We start from the raw sequence: 27,855 nt of genomic DNA on the forward strand, positions 1-27,855 counted from the left end.
AAACGTTTTCAGCTTGTTTGATTAACGTCATCCCCTTTATTTCAACTAAATATCCAGCTCAGAAATTTGACGAAAGACTAAATACCATTACCTACGATAATAAAGTAAATCTAATAAACATCTGCGTCTGATTCCAACTCCTGTAAGACCAAAGATTATCAAGGACATGTTATTCCACATCTTAAAATTGGATGAACGAAAGCAAACATTAATAACGAACATTAACTACATTGCGTTAAGTAAATACGGCCATTTTGATAAGGTTGGATCACAATCAAATGGACATGATTGGCCTATTTATATCATAAATACATCATTGAATTTGTAAAAGATCTTTGATCCATCTACTAGTCATGTACACGAGACGTCTGGCAATCTCCTTTCATAAAGAACTCAGGAGAAACCTCTACAGGCTATAGGACACATTCAAACCATTTATCTTCTATTTAACCAATCTTCAACAAGGGACAAGAAACGTTACACTGTCGGGATACCATTATGTACAACAGAATACCACACAGTAGACAGATTTTACCAGTGCAGAAATTTATTCCGCTATAAAATTGACTGAAGTGGCGCTAATTTCCCTGAATATACGTATAGTATGTATTCTTGATAGCTGTACTACTTTCAGTATGTATGTCAAATCTTAAAACAGAATGGACTAAATAAAATCATCTTTTGTTCTAGGTTTTTAATTTAATTTGTTAATTTATGTAATAGAAAGAACTGGTAAATCATAACTACAGAAGCCTGTCCCTGCTCTTGTAGCCATGTGAATTATGGTTGTATTAGGTCCTTGGCTGCTGTAGAGTCTTTTGTTTTCATGAGATTTATCCAATAATAAGGAATTTAACAAAACTTCTCAATGAATAAAGGAACATTTATATGCTCCAGATTCTTATGGACCCCTTTTCAATTGTATACAGTACAGGCCCACCAGAGTCCACTGGCAAATTATCTACTCCTGTGTTTATTGCTTCTACCCGGTCGCAACTGATCATAGTAAAATCTTTGAGCAAGTGAGAAAAATAGTATAATTCACAATCAGGTCTAGCACCAATCACTCAGATCTACATCCTGTTGTTGATCAATTGAGTAAAGAAAAAATCTGTATTATTTATTTTTGCCAAGTCTTATATTATGAACCCAATTTGTCTCTTTTTCCTTCTTGATCACCAGATCTAAAATCTTCCCTCATCATTCCATGGCCTATACCAGTAATAAACCAGAACAAATCATCCTTCTCAACTCTGTTATAATCAATCAGAGGCCTTGAAGAGTCCTGGTCCCCGAATTCACAAAGTATTCTCAGACTTAAATTAAGAATTTACTCAACTTTCAATCACTGTTTATGAGAAATATCTTTGATCCAGAAACAGAAAACTTTCCCCAAAGTTTCTTATTGATGTATTTGATACATTAAAATAACAAAAGTTTTACAAAGGGCTATATTTTAGTTAAAATAAGGCAAACAATTTTGAGTAAATTCTTAACTTAAGTCTGACAATGCTTTATGAACTTGGGGTCAGAACAAATCTTTCTTCTCAATTCTGTTATCAATGAGAGGCCTTGAAGAGTCCTGATTTACCAGAAACTACAATCAGACATCAAGCATTATTCCAGACAAATGTATCAATAAACATCAATCATCACAGTCCTCTTGATCACCATCTTAATATCCACTTTATCTATCTTCGTATCAGTAAAACCTATAATAATCCAAGATCTTATTTGCAACTGCAGGACAAGATCATCATCATTAGTAGTAACAAGAATCCTCAACCATACTAATGTTAACCTACTTAAACAATAAACTTATTAGCAGACTAAAACCTCTGGACACTAATTCCAGCGTCGTTATTTATTAATAGCTGGAGGTTTGAGTAGCCTTCAATAAATGACGTGACAATACAAATAAATATCGTCTTTAGAAATTTGTAACTAAACGTATTGGAAGCTATGTATACAGTGTCATTCAGCTACTGGTTGGTTACTGTATCACGCATACATGTATCAAAAATCTATAGTTTCATTAACGTTTCTTCTACCCTTGCCAACCATACACCCCTTTCATTTCATTAATAGCACACCAGAGCAGACATCAAGAGATCAAACTGTTTTCTTTAAGCTTAGTCTTTATTTCACTCATAATATTCACATGTAAACTATCTTTTTTTAAAGGTAAAGTCCCATATACATTTTAGTGATCAAAATTGGTTATTTCCAGATTGAATGACCCCATGCAACTATCTGAAACTCTGTCGTGTACAGTTTTGAAGAAATTCAAACGGTCAGATTCTTTGTGGGGCTGGCTATAATAAGTCACCAAATTTCACACTGTGTAAGTGTTTTCATGTCTATATCCTATTTAGTGATCATGATTATCAAGTTACTCATGCAAAAGAAGAATAGAACAGCACAATATTTTGATTTAAAACTTTCAGACAAGATAAACATGCTATTTCATTATATTTTGGCACTGAATTTGCATACTATAATCCTCTTTATTTACGATGTCCTGTGAAATATGAAACTGCTCCTTTAACCCTACCATAAGAGCGAAATTAATACCAATATATGGCATGTGTAGGTGTGTTCTAATTATGGGATGTTTGCTATAAGTCAGACAAATATGGCAGTTTGTCTGTTATTCTATGTAATGCATGTCTTACGGGCAACAACCACAACTGGTAGAACCTCTGTACAATCTCCATTCTTCTATTATTTATAAATACAAAATACTTTTCTCTGCTTATAGTGTTCATGTTCAAGTATTTATATTAGCAAACTCCTCTTTTTAATACCTGCTAGCCATAAATGTTTCTTTATATAATTTTTCCCCTAGAGGCAACATGGTCTTTATTAAAACATGTCTGTGACCATCTGATGTCATAACATATATACAGCAGCAAATTCAGTGAAACAGTAAATTTTATTTTTTCGAGTTAATGAATGCTTTCTTTAGGTATATATAAGTAACAATATTTCGGAAGATAATTTTTCTGTCACTGAAAAACTGGAATTTGGTATGATCATATTTCTCTTGTTGAAAGTGGCACATTAACTGATGATCACAGAGAATGTTACATTAATCTTTTTAAAAAAGAAATGGTATTTGACTTAATTCTCTCACTTTAAATTTTTTCTCTATAAAGTGAATGGATGTTTTTTCACAAACTGGGCTATGATGTCAGGCATACACCAAGCATCGTGTCATGGGCAAATTTTGCCTGATGATCACAGAGAATGTTACATTAATCTTTTAAAAAAAATGGTATTTGACTTAATTCCCTCACTTTAAATTTTTTCTCTATAATGTTAATAAAGTGAATGGACATCTTTTCATAAGCTTGACTATCATGACAGGCATATATCAAGCATGGTGTCATGGGCACTCTCCATTCAATTCCAGCTGACAAGTTGTTTGTTTAAATGCACACATGTACACAGGACTTCAGTTTTGCACCCCATTCAAATGACTAGACACAGTTCTGCACGCAAGACATCAGAAAACCAAACTAGAAAATTGTGAGGGAATTCCGCAGCCAAAACCTGCACTGAAATTCCACGTTTAATGACCCAGCACTTCTTCTTCACTGATTACTATGTCAATATTTTTTTATTTTAAATATTGCTTTTAATTAGTATTGGTTCAGTGATTTCTATATTTAAACTGTCTGTGTTGACTTTATATAATACGACTCTTACTCCAAGGTTACCCAGACAATACACAATTTAAAAACATTCTGTTAGTTGTCTGTATCCAATAATAAATATTTCATACAACAATTATGAGGAAAATTGAACTGCCGAGAACAATCATAGCTTGTTATTTGATAGAAGCAGATTATTTCCTACATGAGGATAAAGGACTTTAAGCTACTGGACAATCTTTTTCAATATCGGTAACTGTCATCCGTTAAGTTATTCTATTTCTGTTAATTCAACGCGATATGTGGATCAAGGATATTAATCTGGAATTGTGACATACATTTAGTTAATATTGTCACTTAACTCACTATCCATACACGCTGAATACACGCATCTCCTCTCGTCCACCTATATTTTATCCAATCTATTTAATGACATTAATCGGCTCGATGATGATTTGGGGCTTCCAGTGATCAGATATGATTACAGAAATCATATCTCTCTCTCTCCAGTTTACGCCCACTCAAGATTGATCTACATGTTCCTTTCACTACAAGCATGTCTATACCATGTCATTACAATATAACCTGCAACAACCCACAAAATTCTAGACTAAAGGGGATATACACACACTGTTTCATAGTGGTACTGAGAAAGCCTGCTTTTAACTCTGTAGAAGATGATTAACCTTTGAGTTCACATGCAGTATAGTTCGACATGTAACTTACATTATACAGGGTTGATAACACAAGTATTATTTACATCGGATGTAGCAACACAGATGGGTTCTGGTAGAATCAATTCCTTTTACTCATTTTACACCCACGGTGTGGGTCCCACGCGAACTATTTTATGTTACTATTTACACTAAAATAGAAAATATTTTTCATCCAAGATATACTTCCAGTCCAACCAAATATTGGTCTAAATTTATTAAGATCGATCTATTCTAATGGAAGTCATTACTTTCTATAGATTTCACACTGCTATCTTTATTGTCTTGGACCCATCAATTGACTACCGAAGGATAACTCATTTATATCAATGAACATCCAGCTTAATATGGAATCTAATTAGCATTAAGCATTTGAATTCCTGTCTAAAGAAGATTTTTAAGTTCGTTCAAATAAGTAAAATGGGAATGTAGGACGTTTCAACCAGTGGACATTTTTGACTAGGACAAAATAACCTGGGCAAAAATGTCCTTCCGCCGTAAAATGGATATTGACCTCGTTGGAGTATTGTGACTTTAATGTATGGATTATTGACCAAAAAAACCCCAACAAATTCATCAAATGATCTTGGTATTAGTGTCAAATATCAGTACAGAAGTTTTTGTGCTAAGCTACCACAATTATCTAAATTACATGTGAGAATTTCATGTTTAGATGCTTAACATAAAAATACTGGCTTAACTTTGATGTCTGAAAGCAAAGGTGAGGCAAATGAACAAGTTTAAAACCACTAGCTTGAGATCTGTCCTCTAGAAGTTGTCTTTTCTTCTAAGGTGGCTTATGTTAGCTCTGTGAATACTTTGGGCATTTCCATTTCACTTCTTTTTGTGGGAGATATGTTTAAAAAAATATCAATAAAATTATATCAAAAACAAAAATCAGTGTGCGTGCCTGACAAAATGACAGACACCAGAGGAATCGTGCCCGACAAAGCACGATACTGTGCCTGAAAATGTCTGAATTTCAGTCCGACTGTGAATGTGTTCTGTCTGTGACAGGTATAGACTGTTAGTCCTGAAATGACCAATAGTATCTTAAAAGTAAAACCCATCTCTTTAAAGAGTAGACTTTATTATATATGGTAAATTGATAAATAGCTCTTTATATTTTTTGGGGAACAAATCTAACAATCAGCTAATTTACAAAGTGGTTAGTGCAACATGAGTTTTATGATATTTTATCACATTTTTCTTCCCTTTTATAAACCCAATGGGATTGTTCATGTTCTGAAAATAAGAGTCAATATGCTTTTTACGTTCCACAATAATATTTGGATATAAAAATATTTCTGTTATTAGCAAACACTTTCACTCGATTCTAGATCTATTAAGTTCTGTGTAAACTCTTTCATCGAGAGTTCAAATCTATATCAAACTTTTGTGGGGAAGTGAAAAAAAAAGCTCAAAGGACAACTTTATTAATTCTTTGAAGAAATAAATTTCATCAGTTGTTAATATCATTCATCATTAACAGAAAATAATCCTGTCAAGTTGAGGTTTTAGACATCAAATTGATCATTCAGTTGATCAATAATAATAATTAAATAAATTTCACAGTTGTATACAAGTACACGAAATTTTTAATATTGATATGAGTTCAACTATGTAACAAAAAACCCTGCAGTCTTCGTTTATTAACTTATCAATATCTCATAGTTTACCAATATTTGATAGTTTATTGATATCCCACAATTTAAATCATTGTTACTTTAAGCTTAAGTCAGGCTTCAACCCTTGCTTTACTTTTACATATCCCAAAGGTCCCTGTAAATGTTTGTTAAACGAAGAAACAGGTGATTATTCTAACGGGGACTGACGTAATTTCCCGAAGATCAATTTAAGGCAAAAGATCAAATAGCTCGATGTTTTTGATCCAAAGAAAATAAAGAATAAGAAAATTACTGGATCAATTTAATTAAAATTACACTAGACATATGTTAAAAAAAAAAAACTTTCCATGTCTATTTTCTTACAAAACATGAGTAAGTGGATATTTTTATTCACGCAAACAGATTTCTAACATTCCCCCACTACAAAAATAGCGCTAATAATTCACAAATTGTTTTGAAGGAAAACAATAAAGTTTAGATCAATTACTTATCTTCAGAATCAAAAAGTAATACCATTGAATACAATTTCTAAGTAAATATTACATTGAACAAGGTAAGACAAAACCCTTTATTGTATAATCAATTACCTATTAAAAGAACTATGTGTTTATTTAAACAATAATATGATCAGAACAAATGCCAATATTGGTGTCATTTCACTTTATATTTAAAGATAGGTTACTAGGCAATGAAACAAACCCCCACAATCACGAAAAGTTGCCGGAGTAAACTATAAAGGCTGTGACATACCCATATTTATTTGTTTGTAGGTAAAGGGAGCATTTAAAAGACCCTAAACAACCCATCAAGTAATAATCTGAAATAATCACAATCTGATAGGCTTATAGCTCTTTGTAGCTCTAACATAAACCAAACGTGTCTTTAATCAGATGATGACTTCTGTTCCAAGCACGCTAATATTCTCTTTTGTCTCAGGAACAAAAAACAAACATGTATAAGGCAAGAAACTTAACAAATAAGTTAGAAAACACACCCACCATAGAAAACTTCTTAATACAAATAACAAAAGAAAAATTTAATATTAAATTTTTTTTTTTTAATATATTCATAACTCAAACTTTTTCATAAGGATATTGATTCTTGTTCATATGTAGGCCTATTGAATTCCATCTTGAATATTAAAAAAATATGCAAATGAGTTTAAAACATTTGGTCTTTTAGTCACAGGTTTGAAACAGGGTATGACTATAAACAGAAAATCTGTTATGAATGTCGGATAAATTTGAAAATAAGTTAAACCCAACAATAAGAATTGCAGACATGTAGTAAAAAAGATGGCTTAAAACCATAAAGATTTCCACTAAAGATAAATCCTATGTTATCTTGGAAAGTAAAGTAAAGGAAAGGAATAGACTTTACATCTCGTAACCACAAATATTTCAATCATTTGAAGAATAACATGTTATTTTTTCTATGGTCACATAAGCAAGGCTGGGGGGGGGGGGGAATCTCTCGGAGAGCTGTATTTTCTGCCTACTATTTATCAATTTCCAACTGCCAAGGGTTCTTCAACGTATTCACAAATGTGTATTTTGGTGGTGGATCTTATTTTTTGTCAAAATCGAATTACTAGGCAACAGATGTTCCCCCTGTCAATTGGGAACCCGGCTTGACAAATCCTGGGATTTTCCCGTGCCTACAATCATCCTCTGAATCACCAGTGGCATCGTTCCATTCTACTCCACTAAGCCCTAGTTCCATTCACAGGGTTTTCGTGAATTCAAATTATCTGCCCTTGATCGTAGGTTGATTCTACGAACCAATCAAAAAACAGTTAACATACCAGTCTTAGCGTCATGGTTTATGTTCTGCACAATAATCTTATTTGCAATAAAATATGAGTTACTTCTCTTCGCCCTCGATTGGTGGATAAAAATAGCACAAGGGCAGATAATTTTACTATGTGTCTCCCCAGTGAATAAACTCAGGGCCCTGTTTCACGAAATTTTAACTAAAGATAAAATCCAAATTTTAGTAGATATTTCAATTTTGATTGGCTAAGCACTAAAATCAATCTAATATTATCCAATCAAATTACTAAAATTTGGATTTTATCTCAGTTAAAATTTCGTGAAACAGGCCCCAGGGGTTAGTGGAGTAGAATGGATCGATACCACTGGGGATACCGAAGATAGCCTAAAATGGGATTCCTGGGAAATTATAATCAAACGATAAATTCCCTAACCACTTGATTACCACAGGTTTTGTATTCAGTTTTTGTATTTAAATCTGAATTTGTAGAACCCTCTATAATATTCACTTTTAATAATCCTTTTATGCATTATATTAAAGTCTGTATATCAAAAATCAATTGAAATTATCTACAATTATAGTTTTAATTAGTTTGTCGAACAGTTCTAATCAATATAGATGCAAAATACAATAAGATTAAATTGACGAGAGTAATGATTGCATACATGTACACAATGTTTGAACGCTTGCTACTGTCTGTCACTTTCTCCAGATCAATTTTAATTGACAAATTAAATGAAATAAAACTCGATTGAAACAAAATATTAATATAATTGGTTGATATTATGTCAGAAGTAACAACAACGCTGAACTAATTAAAATTCTTCAATTCATGCTTCATAAATCTTGTATGAATTTATGATAAGATCATTAACGTCAATTAATTTCTGACAAAATTTTTTTACAACTAATAATTCAAACTATTATTTGAAGTATGGAGTTAAAAATCAATAGACGAAACTATCTATGTGTTATTAACATGCAACTTCCCAGATGTGAATTGAAATTAAGTGCAACAAATGTGTTGAACCATAAATTTACAATACTGGAAACAGGATGATTAGTGTCAAATTAAAATGAATTATTATTGAATTAAAAACTTCCCACTATGTATTTTTAAACTGAAATTAAAGGTTGCAAATTTGTTAACTATCAGTTTAAATGAAATGAGATCTTGCTTTATGTTCTACCTTTTTGCACCTACCAGCCGAATGAAAACAGGGAAATTTTGCCTTCCTATCTTTTTTCAAATTCCAACTTATGTCAATTAGGACGTTAAACTCCATTTCATTTTATTTTGATTATGTACATCCCATCCGAACAACTAGATGCTGGTCATAGACAAGCTCTCCATCCTGCACCATTAATAAGGGAAAGCCAGACTGCAAAATCATGAGGAACGTTCTCTGGACCCTACTGATTAGTCAATCAATGTCTTTCTTACCGAGCCGTTGTGGCTCCTAAAATAACGATTACAATTAATTATCATTGTTAACATAGAAATTGCACGTATCCATATTTTAGCGAAACAAAAATCCATATTAATTTACTTTTTCTAAGCTAAAGGAGCCAAGTCTCTAATTCAATATTTTCAATAATATTTGAAATTAAAAACATGAATTAGAATTGAATACTGGTCAATTTCAACCAATATTGATGTTGTTATCTTGCCGTGACAATATAGGATCCTAATATCATTTTATAATCAATGTATATAGTGGTGTATTCTATGGTCATTAAAGGCTCAATACCACTCTTGTTGTAACTGAATAATATGTCCCAATCTTTATTCTGGTCAACAAATTGTACTATTTTACAATATTCCAACTAATTGATGATACAAATTTCATGTTAACACACCTAATTTAAAAAATTAGAAAAATTCAACTAAATGATTTGAAAAGCCTGACGTAAAGCTTTTCAAATGTGACTTGGATTTAAAAATATTTTTGAACCCTCTGGACAAGTAAAATAGGATTTAATGGATAATTTACAAAACAGGTAGGACACTAACACATCTAGTACTTAGAATAAGGCTATTTTTTTATTTTCTGGAGCTGTCAAGCCAGCAAGTGTGTTATTGTCCCTTTAACAAATAAAAACATATCCTACAAGACAATACTGAAGTAATTAGTAAGATTGATTTACAAACGACAAAATAATAATGAAAAAAAAAAACCTGTAGAATGGACTTAGCAGACAGAAACGAATGTCATTCAATTTGAACTGTTCACGGACATAATTGATTAGAAATCACAATATTTTTTTCAAACATTGAATATAAATCACTTTACATACATTCATAATATAAGAAATTAATTTGTACTTTTAGAACCATCTTCATCTATTTCAAGGTTCCAAGGAATACAGCCAAAACCAGTCACTTTTTATTAGGTTTAAATTCTAATTTCAGGCTGCGTAATTATAAATGTCACAACTGATACCTAAATAATAATCCACATTGATTTTTGTTTCTTACTTAATAATCACATTTCATTTTATTTCATTTCAAATTGCAGGTTTGGTAAAATGATTACAGCACGGAATTACGGAGCAAAGAATCCCAAGTCATTTAAGACACTGACAAATATGTTTGAACAGTAGTGAACCCAGGATCACTGTATTTATCATTATTGAACAAATTGATCAGCTTGTGAAGACAAGAGAAAAAAAGCAAGACCTCTATCAATATCCTGCTTTAATCCATAATTCTATTGTAAAAGTGACTCGGATTTGTGCGGAAAACATCCAGGAAATAAATTATAGTATGTGAAAGCGGAGAAAATACCATCCCTTTTTATGGAAAACTTTTGAATTCTTGAAACTGACCAGTTAATTGGTTAAAATTCTGTGGCATATTGTAAAGATTGGGTCCAGTGACGTACAAAACAACTCGGTGGTAGTCTACATAATTACGTTAGAAGAACAGTAGTGGATGCTTCACTTGGAGAAGTAACCAGTTATTGAAAACTTGTCGTGTGTTCATGAGCACATCTTTACAATTAAGACACAGAACGACGCGACAAGCCACGTCCCATTGACTTCTATCTTCTTGCATTAATTGGCAGTTAAGGTTTTTGGATCTAAAACTTCATCGGAACTCATATTATATCCTCTTTTCATAAAAGAGAAAAAAGAGAGACTTATTTGACGTATAAAAGTGAGTTTCAATTATAAGAGAATTGTGATTATCTAGAGCTTAGCTACATGGATGTCAAAGTGTGTATGATGTATAGATTATTCGTCCAACTGAACGCCAGCACAGTTAGTCAATGATCTACTGTGTGACACTATTCCTATCAGTCGCTGGTGGCTTAACATGAAAACATGCTAACAGGAAATAGTGGGACTACTCTTTGAGGACAAGAAGGATTTTTGGTTAGAAAACTTTGCATACTGCAATGCTTTTTTTTCCTCTTCATTGACTTCTCTTGTTCTTGTCCACTAGCAAACTTTCATTAACAGTGGGACTGTTTTGTATTGAATGAATCTTATCTGATTATATATAAAACCACCATCAACAACATTTCCTATGGTTGTGGAACGAGGAAACCATTTTACCGTGCTCTTAAAGTTCGTCCTGTCTAATCCGCTGATATTCTACATAGTTTTAATCATGGTAGTATTGAGTTTTCGCTTTAGGAAAAATAAAGTCGTACGTCTAACGCGAAAATATTAGTGAATATTGTTTGCCTAAGGGCTTCATGTTATTATGGATTCATCCAAATTTGGTAAGTATTTATATTTGTTTCAAATAACATCATATAAATTTTTTTTTTTTTTTAAATTATTCCGATATATTATAGAAAAACAATCTTTTTTGATATAATGGCAAAAAATTCTTGTGATACATTATGAAGGTTCAGAACAGCACAAACATTTGCAATATTATCATTTATTATCAAAGAATTTCTGACAATACAAGAACAAGCTACGTGTATGTATCAATGTCTTCAGTGACAAAAAATATACCTGGCTATGAAGGTTTAAAAAAGGTACTAACATTTGCAACACTATTATCAAAAGCCCATCGAACAATACAAAAACAAGCTACAATAATATGACATAATGTCTTTCAAACAAACTATTAATATCAATATTGAATATCATTTCAAAAACATCAGAGAAAATTTATTTCATTAATTTATTTATTTGAGTTTTATATTTAAGACTAGATCTACATTTACCTCTAGAAAAATTAATTAAACATGGACAAAGAACAACATCAGAGAATATCAGTATCATTATTATCCCTAAAGGGGTATTCAAATACTGATTTAAAGCATGGCAAACAAGGCTTTATAAATATAAACAATAGAAGTAACATCCGTTTACCTGCAATAAATTATTAGGAGAAAGATAAAGACATTAGAAATCTAGCTGTTTGATCTATGTAATGAGTTTATCTCATGACTATATCATCCCCAGTGATCATTACTATAATTAAAAGCTAAAATGAAACTTTGGATATCTTAATATCATATTAATGAAATTTCGAATGCTGATAAGCTGTAATAGTCTTGCTGTAATTAAAGTGTTAATTTCATACTGGCATGAAATTCTTTTTGTTAAAACACGTACAGATTTTAATATTTCAGTAAATATTTCATCAGCATTTTTCTTGAACTATAAATTTTTTAATACCCAATAACATATCAAATCGTCATAACTGTCTGATCAAAACCGTTAATTTCAAACTTTTACGAGTTTATATTATTGTGAAACAAAGATTCGAACTATTAGCGTAAATATTTAATATGTATCTTACTATAAAGGTATAACATACTTTAAAGGTTTTAATACCCAATAAGGGACCGAATCGTCATTACAGTCTGATTAAAACGTAATCATAAATGTTATTTCAGGCTTATTAATGAATCTAATACTGAACTCATTTATAGCTAGTTGCCATGTTACAGTGAAGAAAACATGGAATCAAATTAATGACATCTTTGTTGTATGACTTGCTCATCGTTTACATAAGTCAATTAAAAAAAAAACATGGTAAATTTTTATTCAACCCCGGAAATAAACAAAGTTATTGATGAAGATAATCATGTTGACTGAGAGTACAAGATTGATTTTGAGAGAAGGTGACATACAGTCACAGCCCCCTGGGTATAATCAATTACCGAGGATAATATTTAGAGAGATACTAGTGATACAAACCATTGATTATATACATTCTAATAGGCCATTCAGATGGGGAGCCATGGTGGCTGAGACGCTGGCTCGCTAGCCTAGAGTTTGCGTGTTCGATCCCTGCATTAGCCGAAAAAGTTCATCATGATTTCCCGACGTGGTTTCCCCTTGTCAGTGGTGCAGGAAGGAGGGCCTAACAAGGACAGCTATCTAGTCGATCGGATGGCACGAAAAACCAAAGTACCGTGTATACATTACCGTGCACATAAAAGATCCCTTGGCAGTTGGAATTCAATATAAGAGTATGCCCATCTTCATTAGCCCAATTGGAGCAGAACAACAGGACGTTAAACCCAATTTTATTTCATTTTATTTGCCATTCAGACGCTTCTGTTATATGGTTTACAAATGCTATTGAATATTAAAACCAGTTTAACTATGTTACGGTGGGGTAAATAAACCTGTTTAAAAACCCCAGTCTTCTGACTTTTACACAGCTTTTTTTAAAAGCTGGCTTATCATGGAAATTTTAATGGATTGGCTTAAAAACAGTTGTGCAGGATGGAGGACCTGACAAGGAAAATCATCTAGTTGTTCTGATGGTGCAGAAAATCGAGGTCCACATGTGTACTTGTTTGGTGTGCTCATAAAAGAACCCTTGACAGTTGGAACTCCGTGAATAGTAATCAAAAGTACAGCTAACCAGACAAAATTTATCCCAATGTGCACTGCTTGGTGTATGCTTGTCTTCATTATCCCAGTTGGAGCAGAAAAGTAGGATATTAAACCCCATTTCATATCTTTTATATTTGAATCCCTCAATATACATCATCCATGATTTTGCTACAGCAGACTTATTTTGGACAATTCCACATGAAATACTAATACAGTTACATAATGTAAATGAAATCCTTCAGCCTGGCTTCCTTTAAGAAATAACTCACACAACAGCCACAAATTGATCGAAAAAATAGCAAGAATTAATCAAAGCAAATAAAACAAAAAAAAAATGTGTTTTTAGAATTCCTCTTTATGGGTCTTAGTCATTAGACACAAAAACACAAATTTAATCACTTACAAAAAAAACTAAATCTTTATATTCTTGCCAAAGGTGCAGTTAATTACTAATTGAAGGTTAGGTTTGATGGATGAGCAACAGGAACGTGTAAAAAAAAAACGTCGTAAAAACCCAAAGAATTTGCCCTCAAATTAAGATCCACTTCACTGTGAGTCTAGAAGGTAATAAATAAGAAAAATAATAGTACGGTTTGGGTAACAACCTATCATTGAAGAATGTATAAATCCACTCCTATATCCTGGTTCTTAATAAAAAAAAATTCTTTTAAGTGTTAAAATCCTCCATTCTCCATTGGTGGTGGTCTTCTCTTTTATTAGTATATATACCACATTACAATGAAATATGTCAAAAACAATTTTAAATATCATTAACGAGAAATGTGTTAAACAGAGACAATTAAACAATGCTACATGTTTCTTGAAAGCTGATTTGATTTCTGAACATATCTAAAATATTTCTTCATCTGTCCCCTCATTTCCAGCTAAATTTACGCATAATTTCATAAACCCAGAGTAAACCCACAAGATTGAGAAGGCACACCTATCTCCAAGCCACATATGTTAGCACCAGGGATCGGAACCATGACCGCAAGCCAGAGGTGATCGGCCAGCTAGATCTTGAAGCGCAACACTCTAGATCACTAGAGCATCCCAAACCCCCTTGTCATTGTTAGTCAACTACTATGATGTATATAGATTGGTGTGTATTTCATGCTGCAATTATATCACACTCCATAAAACATGCAATATACACCCTTAACTCTATACACATTACTGTCTGTGTATCATAATACAGACAAATAAAGCAGTGCACTACAAGCTAATACATAACTTGATTACATACATAGATTCTGATTGATACACAAAATTCCACTAATGAATACACAAAATGTATGTTAATTAAATTATATGGATATACATAATGCTAACAGAAACTCCCAAAAATATTCCTAAAATGATTAATTAATGAAATAGAGTTTGCGGTAGAAATTCAAGACATTTTAACCAATAGACCGACAATTACCATAACAAAAAAGAAGAATCTGGTGGTTGCTGAAGAATTTATATTTCTTTAGTTAGATAAAACAGCATTATTATGGTGCCACATGGCTTCCTGTTCTTGCTTTACCAATTCATGTAACTCTAGGTAGCTTATACTAATGACAGACATGCTGACTTGAATTTACTCCAAATAAAGTACCTGAATACAAATCAGTACCGAACTCCAAATAATAAATACTCATGTTGAATGTGGTTTAACATACAATAAAAATAGCATGTTAGAAGAAAACCGACAAAGACATTATTTATGATACCACTTTCCAAAACCAAATTACAAAATTATACAAAACGTATATTTATCCTAACATATACAAAATGAAATGAAATGGGGTTTTAATCTGATTTTTGTGCACATGTAGTGTACAATGAGGGAATTTTGACATCACAGCAGCTTTATGGCCTACTCTTATTTTGATTTCCAACTGCCAGGGGATCTTTAATGTTCTGTCAACATTATGCACGGGTGAATCCTGAGGTATTTTCCCAGTCAACACCAGGATTAAACCTGTGATTACCAGGTTTGGGAGCAAGCGCATATTCGCTGAGCGACCATAGCTCGACTAATAGAACAACTATATTTACCGTACCCAATCTTCCCCCAATAAAATCAAATATCATAATAATTAAAATTTAACTTCCAATGAAGAAAATCATTCCTGGGTTTTAAAAAAAAAATGAGAAAGATAATAGGCAGTGATCTTTCAGTCACCAGAGATTTGTGGAAAATTGAGCTCTACACATTTAGATCAAATTTGATAAGCCAATTTCAAGTTTGATCAAAGGTCACACGATGCAAACAGGGCTAGCGCTAATCCCAACCCTAACCCTGGACCTAGCCCTAACCTACAATCTCGCCAACAATCATGTGCCCTAACCTTATTTATATCTCAGCAACCTTGACGAAAATTGAGCTGGCCTTAACAAACAGATTTAGCCGCTCAACACAGGGGTTGGGTTAGCTTCACACTTTTTGATCCAAAAATCAATGGTCATGTAATTCATTGATCCAAAGGAACACCATTTCTAAAGAAACAGGCAGCTTGCACTTGGAATCGTGAATATCGAACAATACAGATCAAATATTGCCCCCTGAGGTCAAACAAATGACTTCATAATAATATGAATATGTAATTTATAAAAGAAAAATGTCGCTGGAAGTGTGTCAACTAATTTGGCTCAGAATTTTGTAAATTTTGTAAACATGTCTCATCTGGTTTTTGATTTAAAATGTTCATTAAAAATATATTATTAACAACAAATTTCAAAGACGATAAAGGTAAGGGGGAACTTTTTGACCAGCCCATTTCTTTTTAATGATCTCTAAAAATTCATCTTTAATTAAGATGATTACTTAGATCTATCTATAATGAATACATAAACAGAAACCCACTCCTCCAAACTAAAACCACACCTTTTTACTGCCCAAGATTCTTTGAAATTTGGCGTTAAGAGTCGGTGTGTATTAAGAAAACTATAAAACAAGGCGAAAACTTCTGAGGTTTTAATGTTGATGAAAAGAGAAGCCTTCTGTTTCATTTGATAAAGTAAATAAGCTGTAAGCTAATGAACAAGCTGGTATAAATAACACTATAACTCGATGTTTAACTACAGTCAGTGGAAATACCTTTAAGCCACACTGATCATTCACCGACAAGTGTCTTTAAGAAAATGCTGAGGTGTATCTCTTGTGGATAATCAGGATTTGGTGAAATAAGAATAATGTGGAGAATATTGGAAGGGTAGGATGTCTTTAATCTGTTTGTAGTTTTATTCTCTTTAAAAAAAAAAAAAATATCCTCAGATATAGTGTTGTCAAGGGGATTTTGAGAAGATCACCATTAAGGATGAGCATTACCGTAAGAAACTTAATGTACAAGTAATTTTTTTCTTAAAATTAGATTTAAGATCTTTTAACAAAAATAATTAGAGAACTTATAATAGATAAAAGGATTTGTTATCAATAAAGTTAGATGTGATCAACTTAAAATACAATATTCACATAAATACATGTATCATTAATATTCAATTGGTTTTAATGTTAGCACACATGTGGAGTTTATATTTTTAATACTGACATTTGCTTTTGGTTGCTTGTGTTCAAGTCACAAGAGACAGTCTTCAAATTGATGATAGAAACAAAAATCTTTGAATTGACTTTTGGCGACAACTATTTTCAGACACGCACACAAGTTGTAATTATTTTCCGATGTTGGAAAAAAAATTAGAATTACCTCCTGCTCCGATGTTGGAAAAAAAAATTAAAATTACCTCCTGCTTTTTTCTGAAGTGCATTTTCAGTTGTATAGATGAAATTATATTTATCTAATTTACAACTAATATACAATGAAATCAATTCATTCAGATCTGGTGTTAGTTTTTTTTATATGCGTATATATTAGGGTTGTATGGGGTTTTGCTCATTCCAATTGATGAAGACAAATAGGACTTTAAACCCCATTTCATTTCACTTCTTTAGCCCTCTTCAGATAATGAGCAGAGTGTCAGCAGAAAATATATGCTAATTTCTAATTTAAACAAACATTCACACTCTGTTGATGTCAGATCAATTTGAAGCATCATTTTTCTGAGTTTTCAACAAGCTTGTTCTCTTAATTTCCAAAAACATTTTGAAGCTAAATGTTTTTATAGAAAAGAAAAAAGACAAATTTCAGTGATAACACATAATCAAAAAAGACTGGCTATTACTCTCAGTAAACAAAATATTCTAATTAAAACAAATAAAACTTTTTGGAGGGGGAGGGGGGTCAAATCTTGCATTGAAAAACTACTTGAGATATGTTATTACTATTGGTTAAGTTTCTCTGACAAAAAAAGCAAGCAAATATAACATTTGAAACTTTGATGTAAATTAATGTTTAAAGCTTAAGTATAAAATACTTTTAATTTACACTTAATCAAATGCTGTATAAATGTTTTGCATGTTCACAGATGTCTGCAAAACTCAGACATAAATTGGTTATGAGAAATAAATATGAAATGAAAGTGGGTTTATTGTCCTACTTTTTTTACACCATCAAGGCTAAATGAAGACACCATGCAGTGTGATAAGAGGAATAGCAGCATTTCTGACTGCTCTTCATCGAATGTACACAGGAACTCTTTTTTTGTGCATAATCCCAAATGACCAGGCACTGTTCTTTGCTGGGCTCTACCTCTTTGCACCTACCAGCCAAATGGAAACAAGCATTGTGTGTGCTATGAGGGAAATTTTGCCTGCCTAAGCTTTTTCAAATTCCAACTGCCAAGGGTTCGATTATGTACAACTAGGGAGACAGAGAGAGAGAAATGGAGTTTAACGTCCACTTGACACAAACTAGGTCATTTCGGAACTAACATATGGTTTAATGTTTTTATTTCAATAATTCGCTTATGATACAGCGTGCACGTGCTAACCATTCGGCCATCCAACCCCCCTATGTACAACTAGACGTTAAACTCCATTTCATTTTATTTTGATTATGTACATCCCATCCGAACAACTAGATGCTGTTCATAGACAAGTCCTCCGTCATGCACTACTGACAAGGAGAAACCATGATGAAAAAATTGTGAGGAACTTTCTCAGCAATACTGGGACAACCTGATTAGTGAGCCAGTGCCCTCACACACTGAGCCACTGTGGCTCCATTGATTATCAGAGTAGACTGCAGGAATATAAAGTAGCAAGGACCTGCTGGGAGATGTTCAAATACACCTAGTGTTAAATGTTTCTAAGGATATTTTGAGTACATAATAAATACTTGTCTGTTTATATTTCAAGTGGGCTGATGGACCTACCATAAGTCAAGTTTTCATGAAACCCTAAAAACTGTGTTCACCTCATGTCAAACAATTCTAAAGCAAGTACTTTTAGTTTTTCTTCAAGTGGTTACTTTTGAAAGTCACACATCATCAATTTTAGAAAGTTATGACTAATATTTTTTTAGCTTTAGCTACAAAAACTATGGCATAATCAACATTCCAGAAACATTTCCTGTAGTTACATCATGCAGAGAATGATTTACCTGTCATGCTAAACTAAGGAGTTTCGTTCATTTTTGTCTTAATTAAACACAGAAACAGTCGTCTTTGTATAATAATTCAATATTTCAAAATTTTCAGCTCGTTTTTTTTGGAGGAAAAATCTTTTTCAACAAGAATTTGTGATGTTATAAAACAATGCTTATAAGTTTCAATGATTTCTTTGGTTTATTCATGAGCCACGTTGTACGGAAACAGTTAAGGTTGGTTATTTTAGAAGAAATAAAAATAAGGGGACGAATCTCTACTCGACACTAACCAGGTCATTTTGGGAATAACATGTGGTTTGTTTTTATTTCAATAAATACTTGCACGAAAAGGTTTTAAACTCAAAGAAAATCAGAATAATTCTTTTGTTGGATATTCAGCACTTTCTAAATAGAAAATACTCATTATTATTACATACAGACACCACATTCTTGAAATATATTAAAAGAAACGAATCATAAAATCTAATTTTCTGATGTAGTCGTAATGTCTTCTCACATGTTTCTCATTCACCTACAATACAAAAGAGGTGCGTAACTTGAAGTAGTTGATCATCATAAGTAGATAACTCTTCCTTAGAGACGTAACATACTTTGTTTATTCGACACCTATCCTTCTCCGTACCTGTTCAACAAAACATCAATAACATCACCCAATTACCGCTTTCATCTTTAATACCAGTATTCCAAATATATGTTGAACAATAAAAATGGAAATAGCACTTTCAAGACGTCTAATCAACTATAAATTTATTAAAAAAAATTCTCGTTCATCACTGTTATTTCATAATTATGGCACATTACACTCTGAAAATGGTCCTGATACAAGTTCCATTAGACAGAGTATCAAACGACACAATTTCGCCTTTAAGTACGGGTAAGGGGACGGCAAATTCCTTCTCCATCCTCCCATTTTATCCTAACGCTTGACTTGCCTCTCAATCATGTCAGGCTGTTCTGACAAGTTTCTTTGGGAAACATATGTGTCCGATATAGTGTTCATATTGGTATATACAATAGAAAAACAAATCCATATACTTTGAAATCGTATGCACAAAGTGATAAACAGGTAGACTGACATCTGCATAGTCTGACCCAGACATTAGAATATTTGAATAAATTTGACAATAAAAAAAATAATAAATCGGTGAACTTTCTGTGATATATATATCTGTCTCATACCATAACTCCGAATGTTTAGAGATGATGTGGATCACATCAAAGTTATTAATCATCGTACAGATAATTTCATTGAAATATTCATATCCAAAAATTTTGTTCTATTCCCAAAGGCTGTAAATTATGTGGGCAATGTTCAAGTGATTCGTCTCCATACAGATAATTTCATCAAAATTGTTATTTCTTCGTATCATACCATGCACAACCAACTGTTCATACTAATTAATGATGAAATTGAATTTATTGAGTACAAAGCTCTTCAAAATTGGCATTAAAATGTCAGATCAATATACATGTTGATCAGTCATAAGAGAACTCTTCAATTCATCTTAAACTAATATTAAACAGGTTATTATTCCAATATACTCCAAAGTTCATACAAGTTCTAGTTCATTTTTTTCTCATCGTCTATATATAAAACATTTAATTTTTATGTATATACCTTTACCTGTAACGTAAAAGGAACTCAAACTGCTGGCTATAGTTTTTCTATAAAAAGCCTTGGGCAGTTGAAATTCAATAAAGAGTACCGAATGGTAGCTTGAAACATCACTGCTCTGGTAAATATTTCTCTCATAGCACTCTGCATGGCATATGCCCTTCTTTATTAGTCCAGTTGGAGCAGATAAGTAGGAGGAAGGTAAACCCCATTTCATTTCATTTCTATTTAGATTATATTATTATAAAAAAATTTTAAGGACATAATTTTTTTAGGAAAGTTATTTAATCTCATACTTTAATCTATTTTGCTCATGTCATTTGATTAAAGTCAAGTTTTTGTTTTAAGAAAAAAGGTTAAACACCATTAATAAACTGCTATACTTTGTGCCGGAGGCTTCAATTTATTGAGTACAAAGATGCCAATGACCACAGGTTTTCATTATTGGAGGGAAGGAACGCCTCTTCTTTTATAATGAAACCTACAGCAATATATGGTTCAGTGTATAACTCGATTGGAATTACTTTCATGAGCTTGTATGTACATTTCTAATGTTCATATGTTTACAATGAGAACTAATAAAGGTTAGTGCAGAAAAGTAGGATGTTGAACCCTGTTTCATTTCATTTGTCAGTTATAAAATGGTATTTCATTTGAAAAAAGTATAACTGACAGTTACACAGGACTAGGATAAAGCTTTACAAGTGTCTTTCACCTGAACTCAACTGCCAGATATATATATATATCAGTGACTGCTCTTTTAAGGATGCCTTTATAAAAGAGATAAATCTGACTATTTCAGGTTTTTTTTCTGGCTTTAAATGTTATATAAATTATTATTAAGCCATTTATTCACAGGTAAGCCCATCATCAACTCTCTAGGTATGATCTTGTCAAAACTTCAAACACTCATAAGTTTGCTCAGAATAAAGTAATGTGATTGAAATTTTCAATATATTCATTTTGGTGCTATTTTTGAAACATTATAGCAAGAAAAGTCAACTCTTTATATAAATCTTACATAATGCATCTTTAACGATACCTTTAAGTCTAATATGATCTGGTTATTTATATAAATAAAGGAGACTCCTTGTAAGCAAATTGTGTTCCCTATTTTGCTTATATAATGACAGCAAAAACAAAATAATGAAAGCATTAATATTTACTTTTTTTATTTTTAAATAAAAAAATTAAAAAAAATAATATTTACTTGTACAACTGGTACTAATTACTTAATTATTACCATTAATCAATTTGGATGTTTGGTATAAATCTAATTAAATCTAAGAAAAAATCACTTAATCAATTTGGATGTTTGGTATAAATCAATTTAAATAAAAGAAAACATTGGGGATGTAACATACACAGATTTAAAGAAATGTTTCCCTTAATAGTATTAATCTAGTCAAATATAAGAAAACATTGGGGATGTAACAAACTCAGTTTTAAAGAAATGTTTCCCTTAATAGTAGCATTTCATCTACTTGTAGCTATAATATTTTTATAATTATGGTGTCCTTTAAACAGCCATTATAGATCATTTTACTATTCTATCATGAAACAGTTGATGACTTATTTGTTTATTTCTTCGTCTTTTCAGGTTTTCTGTAGGCCAGACAAGTTGAACCTTTTTCATCTTTCCGTCACAGAACTTGTAGAGTGAACAGAATTACAGCAGAAATCAACTTCAGGATTTAGTGATAGTCTGCAAATGTGCCTTTTTCTATAAATACTTCGAAGAAGCTTAAGCTCGATTTGAAACATTCTAGTTCGTGTTACTGATACACACAGGCGTTGGAAATTCAAACGGATACAGATTTTTGCTAGTGTTTAATATTTTTAAGTGATCTTCATTTTTTTTTAGTAAATGGGATTTCTTATGTGATATTTACAAAGTGCCACAATATCTTGTCAACAAGATTAGATAGACTGTCCAGAGAATCAAAGCTATAAAAATTATTTCTTCTCTTTGAGATCAAAGAGGAAATTGTGACAAAGGACGTGCTAGCGAAAGAATCACATTATTTACAGTAAATCTTGTGCTTTGTGTTGAATGATTAAACCAGAAATCTGTGTTCATACTGTTTATCATCGAAAAAACACCTTTCTACGCCAATTAACAGAACTTTGAAGCAAGTCTTTAGTACCTCATTGTCAGTCCGTTAAGACTTGTTTTACCAGCCTGACATAACCATATTATTAGTCTCTGCAACTTGTTATTAACACGACAACAGGCGGACAAAGCTGTGAAGCTATAATTTCAATAAAATTAACACACATTGGTGTATCTTCCGGTGAGTTAGTGTAAATATATTATAACATACAGTCCATCTGGCAGATACAACAGATCTATTGTATAAACCTAAAGACAATGGAAACAAAAGCCAGAATTCAGATGTAACTTTGCATGTTCTCTTGACCGCATACTTCTTCACCAGCAACAAGACGAACATATTTTCGCTAGTTTTAATTCTGTGTTATTTTAGAACAGTGTTATACAGTTTTGCTGCCATTTGACCAGTTCTTATCAACCGGAATACGATAGGAATATAAAAATGGCAGAGAATAGGTTTCACACAACCTACAGTGATTGGAATAACTCCTGGTCTTCAGTTCCGTTCACTGATACCGATATCACAGGAACAATAACGGAGCTAACAACCATCGGACCCAATGTTTCAACAACTGTGAGTCCCATGCGAGCATTTGCGATTTCATACGGACACATACATGGATATTTCAGTATAGTCGTATGTATTTTTGGAATTATTTCGAACATATTAAATATAGTGGTTCTTACTCGTAAACACATGTCCTCGCCTACTAATTTTATACTTACTGCCTTAGCCATTGCTGACATGTTAACAATGAGTACTTATCCAATCATGGCTGTATATCTGTATATAATTAGTAGGCCCGACTGTGAAGGAACCAACCATACGAAAGAATGGATGTACTTTATATTGTTCCACAATCTTTTCATCATAACTTGTCATAACATGGCCATGTGGCTTACAGTGGCTTTAGCAGTTTTCCGTTATATATTTGTGTGTCAACATGCCAGAGCCATGACTATGTGTAGCATGCAACGAGCAAGAATGGCCGTTCTCATTATTGTCGTTGCCACAATTATGATTTGTATACCGAATTATTTGATGTACACAGTTATTGACTTGGCTTCCTTAAAAAATAACACTGTCACATGTTACTGGATTATTGGATCTGATATTGCCCTTCAAAACCCATCGTATGAACAATTTGTTCGCTGGCTTTTTGGCGTAGTAATTAAAATTTTACCTTGCATACTGCTGACTGTGCTCAGTACCTTGATAATAATTGCCATGCACCATGCCAAAAAACGTCGGTCACGCCTTCTTGGGATGGTCAAACGCGCCTCAGACCATGATCACGCGAGTAGCGAGCATAATCGCACAACCATGATGTTAGTCACTGTGGTACTATTTTTTGTGATTACTGAACTTCCACAAGGTATTCTTGCACTCATCAGTGCTGTAAATAAAGAGTTTTGGGACAAAGTGTACGTTAATCTTGGTGATTTAATGGACATCCTTGTACTTATAAACAGTGCTGTTAATTTTATTCTGTATTGTATAATGAGTCAACAATTTCGGAACACGTTCAAAAGTTTATTCGTAGGATCGTATTTCAGGCCTTTTTTCCATAAGAATTCATCGCAAAATGGGACAAGTTACAGTATGGTAAAGACAGACACTACGCAGGTTTGAGGTTATTTTTTTTAAAATTCAGATCTTAGAAAAAAAGATCGTCTTATATATACATATATTCTGTCGATTAGCAGAATAATAAACCAGAGTCAAGGTCTACAATATCAATCTGTTCCATAAATTTAAAAAAAAAATAGGTTAACCCTTACCCCGACCTCTCCAAAATAAACAACCAAACTATCGATTTCAAATATAACTTCCCCCACCCTCGCCATTGTATATTCTGTACTAATAGCCCTAAAAGCTGATAAATTAAAGAATTTCAGAAACTTCAATGGAACATGCAATTCAAAGAGCCTTGTTAAATTATTACATGGAAGTGCTGATTTCACATTCAATAAAAAGATCCAGCTTTAATTACCGATAGTGCAAATAGTGCTTTACAATTGGAATTGGAATTCCTCATCAGCAGGTAATCTCAACGTAAATGCAAAAGGCAGCTTGTTAGGTTTTTTTTCGCGATTAACAAACAATACTAAAATCAGATTCGTAAACCATTTGCATATTATATAAGAAAGTTTAAAATGGTCACAATGACTCAAACGAAAATGTGAAATCGGCTCTTAATTAATTTGTATAAATTTTGTTGAGTTTGTCATTCAATATATATAATTATTATTAACCTGTAAAAAATGTGTTATAATTAGATAATCTATTTATGAAATGATTAGTTAAAATGACAAATATTATATAAAAAACATTGTATAAACGAGCTTTATTAGTTATTTTCATCTCATGTTCGGGTGATACGAGGCTATAAATAGTATAAATTAGTTGTGAGTTATGAAGCTGTTTTGATTTTATATATTTTATTTGTTGTGTATTATAAGTTATGTGTTCATTAACTGGAAATGTTTTTGTTGATAATTAAAGGTGATCTGTCAGAAATATAAATATACAGATAAATTTATTATCTCTAATGACAAGGAAATTCATACCATGTGATATATCTTGTGAGCATTAGTGTATTATAATAATATGTCAAAAGACACACTGCTGCTGCTACATCTGCTTCCTATTTCTCAGAGTAAACTAATGACTTAATGGAACACACGATAAATCGATTTTTCAAAAGTTCCATTGAAATTTCCTGTATCTAAATTTACATTCATCTATCGAATCATGCCCAGTTCTTCAGTCTCAGTGCAGGGCCAATTGGACATATCTGGTGCAATCCCTCTTGTATTTGGCTCTTGGTTCTCTATATAAATATAGTCTACAATTACTGCACGCAGAACTTCTGAGCTAATAATCTCCACAATTGCTGCAGCAGTTATATAAAACACAAGGCTCAAATTGTTTGTTAATGTAATGATTTCAAGTGGAAGACGACAAAGTATGTTCAGTAATTTAAAAGAATTTGGGACGCACAATTGTTAGAAAATTTACAATAAAGGTCTCTTCTACATGTAAGCGATACACGTATGGTAATCATATTGATTAAATAACTTGAATAAAATTTGAAGATGTTAAAAAAACATCTTCATCGTTTTGGTAGACACAGAAAGTGAAAAGAAATAGAGGTTTCCCACTGTCACAGATGCTATCAATTATAGGTATGTGCGTTCTGGGCTTTTGAATCTAGAAAAAATCAATTGGTTAATCTACTGTGGATTCAGTCGCGGCCAGTATGTTTTATAGTCTTTAATTAATGAACATTTGAGCATTGTTAGTTTGAACCTATGAAAAAACTTAATAAGGCCAATTAATGTGGTAATCAGACAGTCGGACACCTGAGTCTCCTTCGTGACCTAGAAAGAATTACAGAAGTTATAAGATGTATTTAAGATGTCCATTCAGTCATAAGATGAAAGGATTTCAAGCTTTTCGTATTCACAGAAATCAATTAGAGCAATTTTTGAAAACAATCTTGATCAATGGTCGTCTACAGAGTCCACTAAGATACTTGATAATGACATTGTAAATGTAAATTTAGGTCGTACAAAAATGGATCGTACAGAAATGGAAAATGTCTGAGTTTTCGTCCACGGAAAAGAATTTGTAATGATATACATTACAATGTTATGTATATCCTTGGGTAGAATTAATTACAACCCAGCACACGACATTTTTCCTTTACAGACACCTTTTTGGATCTTGAAGCACTGAATTTTTCTAAATTTCTTTTCTAAAAATCACATGGTTTTTTTTGTTGTTTTTTAACACATCGACAGAAAGTTATATTGTGATGAAAGTACAACCGGATCTAACTGTGCTCGTTATAATGCAGGTTTCAGACAAAGTCGACATAACTACCAACAGTGTTTTAGTGAAGCTCTTTGAGCACGACGAGCACGACACACTTCCTCCCTCTAAAACTTCTTCTGTCATGACACAGTCTATTACCGTTTAAGTTCCATTCTTAAAATGTGTACAGACCACAGAATGATAAAATGATTTGCAATTTGACCAGTTACAGCCTATATTAGGTTTGAAAATGGTTGAAATTATTATGAAAAGAGGGTAAAATATTTACCAAATTGGTAGTTTCATTAGGAAAAACTTCACTATTTCCCTAATGTTGGGGTCATAAAAAATCTAAGACTACTGCAGTGGTATGATCAAGAATAAATTGTTTCTAAAAACGGACATGCCAACTGTAAATCCTTAGATTTATATATGTACTATTGATTGCGTCAATGTGTCAATAACATTTTGGAATAAGTTCCAGCTAGGTTTGAGTACCGGTAGTTTAAAAAACACAGAAAAAAAGACACTTTCAATTTATAACATTTTGGAATAAGTTCCAGCTAGGTTTGAATAGTTTAAAAAACACTGAAAGAACGACACTTTTTTTTAATTATAACATTTTTTCACTCTCACCTTCACAAACACTGTAAAAAAAAAAAAACAGCCTGTAGTTATGTACCGATCTAATTTCCTTCCTGTTTAGGAACAGATTCAGTTTTTTACAATTACCAACCTGTCACATGACTGACAAAGTCATTTTACACAAATCTCAAAATAGACAGAAATGATTTATATCCCATGGAGTTTCATTTCCAGTGGTCATGTACATGATGTATCCGATTATCTTCTGTATACTAGGATGATTGATCGTAGATTTCAGAAAACGATTTTAACTTACATATGCAAGATTCAAATTAGTAGGAGTAGTGACAGCACCTTTAATTTAACTTGACCATACTGTGTCTTACTATTATCATCATTATAAGTTATTATAATTATTAACTGTTTAATTATTAATATTGTTTTGAACATAATAACCGTTGTTGCAAAGTAATTAATTGTAAGTATGATATGTAATCAATAAAAATGTATTGGTCAATTTTTTGTCGTCTTTATTTATTTATTACTGTAAAATAATACATTCAGTGACATCACAAGGATCTGAATCACAGGGCAGGGAGAAGATGACTAAGAGAAGACATTGTCTGTGGAGCCATGAACA

At 32.3% G+C, this 27,855-nt stretch overlaps 1 protein-coding gene across 2 annotated transcripts; it reads left to right on the forward strand.

The window, feature by feature from the left end:
• The first annotated feature begins 10,415 nt into the window (after nucleotides 1-10,415).
• LOC126827891 (G-protein coupled receptor dmsr-1) lies at nucleotides 10,416-27,724 on the forward strand. 2 transcript variants are annotated; one of them, XM_050557465.2, is made up of 2 exons: nucleotides 10,416-11,501; nucleotides 22,298-27,724. In XM_050557465.2, exon 2 carries the CDS (start codon nucleotides 23,253-23,255, stop codon nucleotides 24,441-24,443), a length of 1,191 nt encoding a protein of 396 aa, XP_050413422.1. In that variant the 5' UTR covers nucleotides 10,416-11,501; nucleotides 22,298-23,252; the 3' UTR covers nucleotides 24,444-27,724. The 2 variants fall into 2 exon arrangements, with proteins under 2 accessions (XP_050413422.1, XP_050413421.1); XM_050557464.2 differs by lacking the exon at nucleotides 10,416-11,501 and adding an exon at nucleotides 16,657-16,790.
• The last annotated feature ends 131 nt before the right edge of the window (nucleotides 27,725-27,855 follow it).

The sequence above is a fragment of the Patella vulgata genome, chromosome 7 (assembly GCF_932274485.2).
Source record: "Patella vulgata chromosome 7, xgPatVulg1.2, whole genome shotgun sequence".
In the NCBI taxonomy this organism is placed as follows: Eukaryota; Metazoa; Mollusca; class Gastropoda; family Patellidae; genus Patella; species Patella vulgata.

Excerpts from the sequence above, each read along its gene's own strand:
- LOC126827891 (XM_050557465.2), top strand. The coding sequence starts at position 23,253 with ATGGCAGAGAATAGGTTTCACACAACCTACAGTGATTGGAATAACTCC.